Below are 13,501 nucleotides of genomic sequence, written 5' to 3' on the forward strand. Positions count from 1 at the left end.
AGTACCAAGTACCATGAAAATAGCGCAATGGATATCTCCAAGATAACCAGCGTCACATGCTTTGCCAATGTGCTGATTATGTAAACAATATTTCGCGAAATTATAATATAATCTAAGCCTAATTACAGGGAATACATATGTCGAAAAACAAGGGGGACGTAATTTCACTTATGCATCGAATCCCTAAAACAAAGCCACTAGGGGTTGCATGGAATAATTTATCCACGTCATAATCAGGGTACCCAAGTCCATTGTAAATGAAAAGCTCTACTTCCAGATGGAAATTACAAACACTTCTAGGGAGCTGTGTTATTTAATCACATTCCCTTTGGTCTCCTTGAATATTTGATCATACTTTCCTTTCCATGAGCATATGCTTTGTACATTTTATCACATAAACAGAAATCGCAAGCCAAATATTAACCACACATTCTCATACATTCTTTCTTCTGGACTTCACATTTTCAATTATGCCTCGTTCGCACGCAAGTCACGAACTAAAAATTAACGCTATGATAACCATCTTGAGTGAATCTTAAATAATAATATGATCACTTGCAGCTAAACAAAAAATTGAAAGTGCTTTGGATGGACGTCATTTTGAAATTATAAATTACATTATTCAATCCACAATGCAAATCAACATTTCTGTTTCCTTTATGTTACGTATAGGTACCATAGTCACCATCTTACCGTAAGCCCTTGTGCCATGAGCTCTTCTGGAACAAGTTCAGGACGAAACACAGCAGGGGTAATCCAAGGCCATTTTGTATTGACTGGTAACAAAGTAACGATAACATCTCCGTTCGCTGAAATCCATTTAAGAAAGTTAGAGGACATACGTTGGGTGTTTGTTGCATTAATTTACCGAATCCTTCTCGCACTCGACCCGTCGACAATTCAATGGTTCTCATCTGACTCATGTCAGATGCAGCTGGAGGAGGGGTTGTAATTGGTGATACCGCTGCATTTTTCTGGGTAGATGCATTTACACGAGTAGGTCCACTTGTAGTGGTGGTATTGGTAATTTTCGGTGGACTAGCTGAAGTATTACTGCTATTATTCAAATTTACATGAACACTTTCAGTTGCCAGAACAGCAGGTGCAACGTCTTGTAGTGGTGACGGGGAAGACTTGTTGTTCTGTAATGAAAGTAAAAAAATATTTATTTTAGAACACCTTATCGAGAAACAACTACACAACCCAGTACGAACCAGAAAAAAGTAAAAGCCAAGCATATAGAATAGGTATCACCTACTCCAAGGAATTTTTTAACGAGATACCAACAAATTTGACTAAAAATGGCATCGAGGTAGTTGGCTCCAGCCAACTCAAGTGCCGATTAACTACAGAGAAGGTTCAAAAACAACAGAAAGAAAAGAGCGGGATATATCGGATGAAGTGCAATAGCTGTCCTGAAAAGTACACTGACCAGACAAAAAGGCTGGTTCATGCTCGAGTCAGAGGGCATCTCAAAGGGGCAGAATTAGGCAAACGCCAGAATAGACAACACCTAAAACCGTCCGCGGCGAAACATGTAATAAAAGAAGGGTATGTAATGGACGAGGTGGAAAAACAGAAAAAGATTAAGCAGATAAAACTTGACCCTTACAAGGTTCTTCATCGATAAAGAAACTCAGGAAACCCGTCTAAATAGGGATCTAGGAAAGGGGCATCCCGTAAAAATTAAAATGCATCGTCAATAGGCTTCAACTAAATGAAGGTTCAAATAAACTTATCTAACTTAAATCAGGGACTTCGAAAAACACCTAATGCTGGTTTCCGCCGCCTACGAAAAATTGGAGCTGTATGTTACCGTTGAAACAGTGGCACAGCTGTAGCCAAACCCGAATGGATGCGACTTCATTCGTTAGTTCGAGTGAGTGCAGTTGGTCGCAAATTTTTTAATAGCCCGATCAAGGACTCCTCATTCACTATGATGAACAACTCAAGAGGTGAGAGGAGCACTTAACTACGGTGCTCAATTGTATTGCACCCGACGAATTTACTCCTTTTATAGATGGATGGCGGATAGAAACTGCTTGCTATGGCGAACCAAAAGAATGCGTGTCAGGACATACTGACGTCTTCTACACCGATGAACATGCAATATGCAACGCCCTTTCAGGCTGAAGTGTATGCGATCCTAAGTTCGGCAGCGTGGATGATTGATGAGTGGTCGGAAGGTAGGCGCATCGCGTCTGTAGCGATAGTTAAGTTCCATTGAGGGGGTTTAGCAATCCTTTGATCACTTCAAAAATCGTTCAGGAATCCAGAAACGGTTTGAACTTTGTTTCTAAATTCAATACGGTGAAACTATTCTAGGTACCCGGTCGTTGTGGTGTATAGGGAAACGAAATCTCAGATGCTTAGCGAAAGAGAGATCAATTTCCTCAATGCCCCCTCAGACAAACACACATACAAATCTTAAAACAACCAAATTGACTATTGCAATTAGGCCTGACGAGAAGGGGGAGGGAAGAGGATGATTCCCTCAAGCCCGAAGTTTTCTCAATATTCAAGATAGACACTAATAAAATTAAATAAAAATTTGTATAATATAGTGGGGTACTATTCACTTGTATTAAAAGCTTACAAGAAAGTCAAGAAAGCCACATTGCTGCTGGCCCCTAATATATAGAACTGAGAGGTGTAAATAGATTAGAAGAATAAAGATAAACTTCAAACTCCGCCATGCTATTAACATAGTATGCTGGTCCCAAGAGGTAACAGAGGAGGATTTGAAGCAACGTACTCTGTACTATCCTCAGTAAAACAAAAATAAAATGCTGAGATCAGGGAAAGAGATAAATAGAGTATATTTGAAGTTATTCTACTATGCTAACTCCTACTTAATCTTTCTTGGTGACAGGTCCCGCGACAGGCTGACCAAGAAAATGCATACATGATGGTCGGATTGAGTCACAAACCTCGGAGAAATGCTAGGGCGTCCCCTTCAGTTGATGCGGCAGGACGGGCCCTGGTCCTGTCCAGAAATGGGTAAGGGTTCTTGACGCATGGACGGCGTCAGGACGTAAGCAAGTTAGTCCGAACCAAACAAATGCGTGTCTGCACGCTAAATGTTGGCACCCTAACTGGAAAGACCGAGGAACCCTTCGGAAAAGGCGCATTGAAATCTCCGCTCTGCAAGAAACCTGATGGCCTGGTGTCAAAAGCAGCGACATTGCACGCGAACGTGGTAAAAATTGCTATAAACTTCTCTATTTTGGTAGCTCACACACTCTATATGGTGTTGGCATTGCCATCTCAGAGGGTTTCCGTGATGCCATTCAAGAAGTTGAACGATTTGATGATCGCCTGATGAAGCTCACCATTATATCAGCTGATCCCACTACTCACTGCGTACGCACCACAGGTAGATCGACCTGATGCCGAGAAAGATGCCTTTTGGCAACTTCTCGATGAAAAAACTTGTCACGTGCCTGTTGACGACTATATTATCATTGCCGGCGACCTTAATGATCATGTGGGTGCAAAAGCAGACGGTAACAGGTGCTATGGGGGAAAGGGGTTCGGAGCGCGCAATGAGGGTGGCGAGCGTATAATCGATTTTGCGGACACCCATGACCTTTTGCTTATGAATACATGGTTTTGGGTGGAGTCTTGAAGTGAGCTTAAGCTCCCCATCAAGGGAGGGTGGAAGGTTTTTCCATCGTACATAGTCAGAATTTTACAAAGAATGTATAAGTTTTGCTGTTGAAAATGAAGAGAGGGAATTATGGAGTAAAAAGTGTGTCAATAAGAGAGCATATTCTCAGAAATTAGCAAACTGCAAAACAAAAAAAAAATAATCTAGTCCTCAAGACACCCCCCACACCGAAATCTGATTAAATATAAATCTTCTTATTCTTCAGCCCTTGTCCTCCTCAGAAGCGGGGTTGGCTCGTCTTGATCAATTGTGCCACGTTCCTAGATCTGTATGGAGTCAACAGACTCTCAGATTACCAACTGGCGTGTCATCAAGTCGACGTTTTTGCGGTCGGCTTTTTAATCGTTTCCCATCGACCTCGATGTTTAGACAAACCTTGACAAGTGAGGATGAGAACATCGACTTCGATGTTTAGACAAACCTTGACAAGTGAGGATGAGAACGGGTGTGTATGATGCTAGATACGACATCGAATAAATATTTACGTTTCTTCCCGTTTTCATTTTATTATTAACTTCGAAGCAACCTACCACCAACCATGGTTTACTTTATTATTTTAGTGTAAACTTGGAGCTCTTGAGGCCGATTATCGGACTCATTTTGTTTCTCTCATAATTTCTTGAATTTATTATTTTTGATTCTCCCTTCTCTTTTAAATTTCTTATTCATTTATTTCTTCATCGTTGATTCCTCCTTTCCTAATTTTTTCCTCTTTATTTTTATTCTGTTTTTGTAGAAGTAAAAGAGGGACGAAGATGGCTACGGTTTCGCACTAGGGCACAGACAACTCATCAGACGCTGCCTCACCTCTGCCCTAGGAGCACCGTTACCGAAGCGGCTGGCAGATGTTATACGCTCGCTTTTATAATTCGCAAAACTCGACAAGGGTGCGAATTATATTCAACGTAAATCCGCTCATAGTTCAGACCAAAGTTTGGCCGGAGCTAGACACTTTTTTTTAGGAATTTGGAAGTCCTAAGTCCGCATCCACTTGATGTCGAGCCGAATCAAACGGAGAGCAACTTACTCCCACTCTTTATGGTCCACGGACTCCTCTTTTTGAGTTTAATACCCAAGGTTCAAAAAGTATTATTATCATTCTGTTAAGAGAAAGTCGCACCGCGTCCTTGAAGAACTATTGTGCCCCTTTTATTGGTTATAGTGTACCTATTGATCATAGTATCTCAAGCAGGCCTATAACCGTTAGGAACTTTAGTATGTTCCCTACTACTAGATCTTTCAGTCTTGCATCTGGTAGTAAGTGTTCTCCCAGATGCCTCGACCTACTTTGCACAAGTGCCGGACACTGTCCCAGGACGTGTATAGAGGTTTCGTCCTCCTCCTCACAAAACCTGCAGGCAATGTCCGTAGATATCCCTAGCTTCCCTAGGTGATAGTTCAGCCGACAATGACCAGTGAGAATTCCCACTATGATTCGGAGGTTCTTTTTGGTGAGGTTTAAGCAATCCTTTGTGCATATGGGTTCGTATCCCCCAATAAGCACCTTAGAGCGCTTCATCCCCGGTAGACCCACCCAGTATAGTTACTTCAACCGTTCCTCTTCATTTCTTAGATTCATAGCCATGAAACCATTTCCGATTCCACAGAAGGGTTCTGGCCCATGTAAAGGTGTCCCTGCTCCCTTCTTGGCTAGTTCATCCGCTGCCTCGTTGCTTTCCAACTCAGCATAGCCTGGAACCCAAAGTATCTAGACCTTGTTGGACGAGCCGAGTGTATTCAGTCTCTCAAGGCATTCCCATACCATTCCGCTGAAGAAGGAAGGAAGCGGCTGAGAAAATACATATTCGGGCTATAATCAAGCTAAATTAAATTTTTGTTTACTTTTAGAATTTGCCTTCAGTTGTAAAATGTTCGAATATCAAAGCGCGTGTAAAAAGTACAGGGTTTCGCGCTTGTCCGACTGAAATGATAAATTACGTAAAAGAAGACTCCGACTTTCCTAGTATTTTGAAACCGTTCTTCGAAAAAAAAAATTTAAATTGCTTTCATCATAACAATCTTTTTCATTTATTTTTTTAGGGAAAATATCAGATTCGAAAAGAAAGTAACAGTCTTCTAGCTTGACTTTCAATATCTCTGGCACTTACGAGACTTACATTTATTGATAAAAAAACGCATTAAAATGCTCGCTGTTTTGTAAACAAACTGATAAGGTAAACTACACATACCCGAGTGCAAATATAAGCAAACTTTTAAACGCATTGTTTTTATGTTTGTATATTCGCAGAAGAGAGTATTTCTCTATTTTCTTCTGAATCACAATTAAATTTGTCTTTTTATTTCTACAACAAATATAAGTGCAAAATATTGTAAAGATCTACAGATTTACTGTATAGCGAAAGTACAGAATATTTAGATCAATCTTGCGATAAGATTAAAGGCGTTCATCACCCAGAAAAGTATACAAATAAATAAAGTTATTAAGGATATAAAGTTAGGTTGAGCAGACTATTTGCTTCTCAGTGCATTCAAATGAGACCAGGTCAACTTTTGGATGAAATGATGCGTTAGATACAATATATTCGAGAAGTATCTTCTTATCGCTGTTGCAAATTTATTAACTAATAAATCATTGTGCATATTGCGAACAAGGTCAATTGCGAACTCGAGAAAAGTAGATTAGTGGAAAAAATTAAAAACATAGCTCTCTTGTAAACCACTAAGGAGGACACGCCCAACGGCATCCCTGGAAGTCCTTCTGGGAAACGCTCTCCATCTGCACATACTCCTCTTCGGAATTCTGTGCTTAATTAATTGCAAATTAAAAGTAAATCTGAACCAAGAATTGAGAAAACCTGACAATATTATGGGGACTACAACCTCCTCGAGACGCCAAATTTCTCTTCACGTATTTCATCACATCACAACATCAATAATATACACTGTCATCGCACACATGAAATAACAATGCAGCCAGAATTAAGATGGTCTAACGTCTCCGACGCCCTGAACCGCACATTCTGCACTGGTCGTTCTTTATCATTTTGAGCTTTTTTTAAGCCCAGGTGGTGATCACGTCATCCTGAAAGGCACACAAAAATCTCACCGTTTCAACAAAGAACTCCTCAACACAGAGCCATTTGTTAACCAAATACAAATCGACGAATCCAATTCACATGTTTACCGTGCATTCCCCTCGACTTTCATTCATCGATCAGCTCTTGGCCCAACTTCATCCCACTCGGAGGATAGAAAGATTGATCCTTCCAAGTTAAGTGGAGTGAACACTGAATCTACTTTACAAATAGCCACAGGCAAGGAACTCACCTGCTCTTTACTGTAAAAACAAGCACTTAGCAAGCCGATTTGGCGATGACATTGTGATACAGCGTCCACCACGCCCCTGCCTTCGATGTCCCGAGGCAACCTCATCTGCTCCCCGGTAGAATTTGGATGATGCTGACTTGGGGGTGTAAAAAAGCATTTCAGGTAACCGCGAACGAACTATATATTCGGAATTTGGACATAGTAGTCCCTATCTATCGCTGGGCTTTTTCCAGATCGGTTTTCGTCCACGGTAATATTCCCGAATGCCAACGAAAGGATAGCGAACCCATTCAGCGCGCTTAGCAGAGCATCCTTCCAATCACCAACTCGATGATAAGTTCCATGAAGCATTGCTGGGTATCTGTATAATAGAAGTCTGTTTCGGTCATAACTTTGATATGGAGGTTATCAATGCTATGTCCGGCATACGGCCCGCAATGATTTTTACGGAATTCCATCCGGAGACGCCCATTATTCACAGACTCCTAAGTTGGCCATCAGTACCAACGTTCAGTGACGAGTTATTTGATCTGATTTGACTCAATTCCTAAGCAGACAGTTAAATGTTTTACAGGCGAAGGTACAGTAAGCTCCATAGTGGAATCGGATGCAGTAGTAAATAGTTGCAACAGTGAAACGGATGCACGAGCGACTAAAAGAAGCAAAAGAAAGACGAAAGCTGGCAACTTTAATTAACACTGCGGTAGGCACAAAGGTAGCAGCCAATTTATCTAAGGTGGACAGTTAACAACTGGACAGCCCGGCGAAGCAACGCCAGAATAATGAAAAGTGTGGAGAAAGTATTTCAAGTTTTAATCGGTAATAGTTCGACATGCGCGTCCTCGATTGCAGATGCGTATCCATTATGGATTTCCTCCAGATAAAAACAAGTCGGGAAACCGGAAGCTTAACGCTTCAGACATAAAAGGTTTTGTGTTTTCCTATGTGAGGAGCATAAAGCAGTTCTCCATTGGCTGATAGCATTGACTCGAGATATTTAAATCGCTCAGTTCTATTAACGGCAGTAACCTGCCCAGAACTGAGCGTTTTAAATATCTCGGGTCAATGCAATCAGCCAATGGAGAACTGCGTAATGAAATTTCGTCAAGCATTAACGCAACCTAAATGAAGTGGTGTTCTACAACTGGTGTTCTTTGTGATCGACGTATCAACGAACGTCTCAAATCTAAAATTTACCGCAATGTCCATCCTGTCGCTCTCTATGGTTCTGGGTATTGGCCGACTATAAAAGACAATGAACGGCATCTTGGGGTAATGGAGACGAAGATGTTGCGTTGGAGTAGTGGCGTGACACGTTTTGATTATATCCGAAATGAGGATATCCGCGATCGATATGGGATTGCACCGGTCGTGCAAAAATTGCGGGAGAGACATCTTCGATGATATGGTCATCTAATTCGCGCTAATGAGAATTCACCTGCCAAGATTGGTCTGAACATCGAAGTCTGGTAAGCGACCAAAAGGCCGGCCGAAACAACGGTGACTTCATGCGCTGGATGGGGATTTAAAAATCTCGCGATTACATCGAGATCAGGCATTTGATAAAATAAAATGGCGAAACCGATCAGAACGAGCCGAACCCGCTTGCAAACGGGACAAAAGCAGAAGAAAAGGAAGATTTGAGGAGCGACGAGTGCATGGCAGTTCCGCGCCACATAATTAAAAATTCCATTGCCCTCTAGTTTTTAGAAAGCGATTTAAATAAATCATTTGATGAAAAGCTGATTGATGATGATGATGATGGTTTTTTTTTCAGATTTTTCGGTTGGGCAGTTTCTGAGAATGGGTTCGTTAAAAAAATGATCACTTTCAACCCCCTTAATCCCCAACTTTCGAACAAATGTCAAAACCTTTCTACCAAATTTGGTGTGAATCGCTATAACTGTTTCCAAGAAAAATGCGTGTGACGGACAAACAGACAGTAAACCGATTTTAAAAAGGGCTGGAAAGAAGTAGATTCTTCATGAATGGAATTTTAATATTTGACTCGAATGTCAATTATTCTCGTTAATTATGACGTCAGCATCTTATTTGCCAATAACTTTGGCGCTAACGGCCAGATTTCGATGAAATTTGGCATATGTATGCGAGGGCATATGAACTTAAGGGGGGTTTCCAGTCAATTTATAAAAGTGGACAATATACTATTAGTAAGTTTACTTGAGCAGATATCGAAATGGCACATATTATGAGGCAAAGATCTAAGTGCACCACCCTGATTTTTTCGAATTTTTGGGTTGGGTAGTTTCCGAAAATGAGTCCTGTCTCACTTTAAGTGCGTACATTTTGACTCCTTACTCGGGCACTTTACAATTCACGTCAAAACTAATATCAGTTTCGGAAAGTATTAAGCGCGACCTTTCATTTGCCACCCCACACGATTATATCCGTTGAAAATGTTTAAAACCTCCCTCCTTTGCATGTATGGAAAGCCCCCCTTTAAACTCCACCTAAATTTATGTCGCTCGTTGTATGCCTGGGATTTCATCGTTCCCATCTGTTCACCAAATTTCGTTCGAATCGGTTTAGCCGTTTTGGAGAAAAGTCCGTGTGACAGACAGACAGACAGTGAATCGATTTTAATAATGGTCAATCATCAATTTCAAAATGGACGGAGAAAAACGATGAACCGGTCTTAATAAGGTTTTGTTTTCCATAAAACCTTAAAAAGCGTGTCCGGGAATAAGTTGTTCCCTTCTCCAGTGTTTACTTCCATGCCAAAATATTGTACTTTTCTATCCTTTTCTAAGAACTTTTTAAACAACCCTTGTAATGACATTTTTAGAAAGCGCTAAAGTGCACTTTAAAACTGCGTGCACTTTAACAGAATTATTCCCATTTCTCCAATGAAAAATACTAGGATGCTATCTCATGGGCAGGAAATAATCTATTAGGCGCAATAGTCTGCCCATCAACCGCGAGAAGACTTTCGAACGTAGTCCCCAACTTTCTGTGCAAGAGTGAAGTGATTAGGATGACTGACCATAACTAACAATACTCCCGGATGGGATGCCTCCCTCACGAACGGTGGAAGAGCATTAATGCATTAATGTAAATATTTTTTAAAGCATTAATAACGATGAGTATATAGGAATAAGGAAAAGTCGCGGAATATTTCGTTCAAATAGCAGCTTCTCGTCTAGAATTGTACTTGGCAACAAACAATTACAGAATACAATCTTGGAGTCCGTTACTAAACCAAACGCATTGCTTATCAATTCATTAATAATAGAACCTAATAATATTCTCAACTAAAATTCATATGCAATCAACACAAGTCATACTTGCATAGAAATTAAATACTCGCGGAAAACGAGAAAGAAAACCTCGTGCCAAGTTATCTAGAAAAAAGTCGCTGTTTACCTGAATCATCACCTGATGAGACATTCCATACACATGCACGATAATTATAATATGCCTCAGTGCCTTCTAATACCAACACTTTTCACCTACTTCAAAGCATAGCAGAAAATTGCATCATTTAGACTTGAAAGTTTTATTGAAAATTTTCCGAAGGTTAGTAGGAGGTAAATGCAAATTTTCCGCACGTACTTATAAAGGGAAAATCGATTAAAGCATCTTCGTCTGAATGATAAGAAACCAAGTGGAATATAAGAGCTCAGGGGAGCAAGGAGGGTTCGAAATAAACACTTTGACTTCCCAACTGATTTGAAGAAGGATAGTGAATAAGGGCAACAGTGGGAAGTATCCCATTATACAAGTAAACGCGAGGAGTTTTAAAATGAATAATTTGAATAATGAAAAAAATATCTTTCGAATTAAATACATTTGGCTGAATGCCTTTGGAAGATCCCTTTAGAGATATTCATATCGATTTCTTCCAAGACAATAACAATTCGCAAAAATTTTCCATTTTGGTGGTTGGTGGGTGTGGTGGTGGTGATGGTTGAGCAATAGCCTCTCGACCTCGTCACCCCGGGTTCGAATCTTAGTCGTCTTTGTGTACAGACTGTGTGCATACCGGACACTCCACAAAAGTGTGAACAGAAGAGATGCAAGGATTGTCTGGATTTCAGACTGTCCTAGGCCTGTAGACTTTCAATAGTATGTTCAATCCCTGAATAAAGTCAAGAGACTTCCAAATCACCACCTACCAGCATATCAAGATATTGTTGTTTCGGTCGACCTTTTAATCGTTTCTCGGCCGACTTCGATGATCAGACCAATCTTAGCAAGCGAGTTCTCGTTAGCATGATTTACATGCCCAGAAGATCGAAGGCGCCTCGCTCGCAATTGTTGGTACGACCGATGCAACCCCCCAGCGATAGCGGTAATCTTCTTTTCAAATGTGATCATGGCGGGTTAAACCACTTGTTTTTGTCTCCATTACCTGTTAATTGTATTTGATAATAGACCAGCACTTGGAACCATACAGAGCGAACGACACTATGGTAAAAAGTTTCTTATCAGGGCAGAGGCAACTTGTCAGACGCTGCCTCACCTCTGCCCTGAGAGCAGCGTGCCCGAAGCGATTCCCAGATGTTACACGCTCGATTATATAATTCACACAGCATGACATGACTACGAGTTAGTATTGCTCTCCATTTGGTCCGGTCCGGCATCAAGTGGATGCGAACTTAGGATCCCTCTATCCTCGAACAAAATATTTCAACTCTGACCAAACTTTTGCCCAAACTAGTAATGGATTTACGCTCCATATAATTCCTAGTCTTCTTCTTCTTTTTCTTCAGCCTTTGTCCCGTTCACAAGCGGGGTCGGCTCGTCGTGATCGGTTTCGCCATTTGGCTCTATCGAATACCTGATCTGGATGCAATCTCGAGGCTTTCAAATCCCCATCCAGCGTATCAAGCCACCGTTGCTTAGGTCTGCCTTTTGGTCGTTTACCATCGACTTCGATATTCAGACCAATCTTGGCTAGTGAATTTTCGTTTGCACGAATTGCGTGACCATACCATCGAAGACGCCCCTCTCGCAACTTTTCCACGATCGGTGCAACCCCATAACGATCGCGGATATCCTCATTTCGGATGTGATCTAAACGTGTGACGCCACTAGTCCAACGTAGCATCTTCGTCTCCATTACCGCAAGACGCCGTTCATTGTCTTTTATGGTCGACCAACACTCAGAACCATAGAGAGCGACTGGACGGACGACATTGCGCTAAATTTTAGATTTAAGACGTTTGTTGATACGTCGATCACAAAGGCCACCAGTTGTGGAACGCCACTTCATCCAGGTTGCGTTAATGCATGAAGCAATTTCATAACGCAGTTCTCCATTGGCTGATAGCGTTGACCCGAGGTATTTAAATCGCTCAGTTCTGGGCAGATCACTGCCGCTGACAGTGATTGTCCCTGTTTCATGGGGATCGGTCGTCAAAAATTCAGTTTTGTTTAAATTCAATCTGAGACCGTGTTGCATGAGGCGATCATTCCATTTTTGAACAAGTTCCTCGAGATCATTTTTGCTATCAGATGCTAGGAAAACATCATCTGCATAAAGCAGTGTGTAGGGCGCTGGACGTTGGATGTCCCGTGTGACGGTGTCCATAACAACAACAAAGAGGAGTGGTGAGAGGGTACTTCCTTGATGAACACCAACAGAAACACGAAGCGGTTTTGATATACCCGCCATACTTCGAACTTTACTTTTCGGAGCGTGGTAAAGCAATTCAACCCAACGCACGAGTTCTTCTGGCACGAAGTGTTGTCGTAAAGCATACCAGATGAGTTCGTGTGGTACACGGTCAAACGCTTTCTCTAGATCCAGAAAGACAATGTAAAGAGGGCGATGCTTCTCACGGTGTTTCTCCATGAGTAACCGCGTAGCGTGTATTGCGTCAGTAGTTTCGCAGTTCTTGACAAATCCGGCTTGATTCACGGTTATTTCAACGATTTCGTGAATACGGTTGTCAAGAATGCGTTCAAAAATCTTCATGGTATGGGAAAGTAACGTGATCGCGCCTCTAAATCATTACCTTTGAGTAATAGATTGTCAGTCAACTTTGACATGGTGAAACATGCAACAATCTCCTTAAAATCTCTAGATAATCAGACCCAGTCCAACACTTTTTCAATGTTTGTTTCACTGAGAATATCTAATCAATGGTGAAAAGCCCATTAAAGTCCATCCTGCTATTCGCCAATAATATTTGTTGAAGCGGGTTCGACCCTTCTTTCGATTGTTTTTGACAGCACTTTGGAACAAACAATTTTCACCGTCGAAAATTGTTTTTCGATGGCGTACCCGACACGCAAGTTGCCCACCGCCATAACAAAGTTAAATAAATCAAAATAAAATTAATCAATTAAATTAAGCAAAGTAATTTTAATTACAATTGTTGACCCCGGACGACAAAACCAATCCAACGGTACAGATTCCAGATACTACACACCTGATCCTCAGTCCTTCAAAAGAGACCACAGTTCCAGAAATTAATGTGATTGTAATCGTCGCTGAAGCTACATTGAACCAAAAAACAGCACCTTGTCAAGAACCAATAAAGGTTGAAGTTTCTTCTTCATCGGTTCCGGGGCCAG

General features: G+C 41.2%; 1 protein-coding gene across 4 annotated transcripts in view; it reads right to left on the reverse strand.

Moving 5' to 3' along the window:
- Positions 1-13,501, reverse strand: part of LOC119646887 (transmembrane protein 268) — a 53,311-nt gene that overhangs the window by 26,597 nt on the left and 13,213 nt on the right. For all 4 annotated transcript variants that reach the window (XM_038047523.1, XM_038047520.1, XM_038047522.1 and 1 more), the window contains exons 2-3: positions 869-1,142; positions 694-809 (exon numbers count right to left, since the gene is read on the reverse strand). In XM_038047523.1, the coding sequence (XP_037903451.1) occupies positions 694-809; positions 869-1,142 (390 nt within the window). The remainder of the gene's footprint in view (positions 1-693; positions 810-868; positions 1,143-13,501) is intronic.

Source organism: Hermetia illucens, chromosome 1, assembly GCF_905115235.1.
Source record: "Hermetia illucens chromosome 1, iHerIll2.2.curated.20191125, whole genome shotgun sequence".
Lineage (NCBI taxonomy): Eukaryota > Metazoa > Arthropoda > Insecta > Diptera > Stratiomyidae > Hermetia > Hermetia illucens.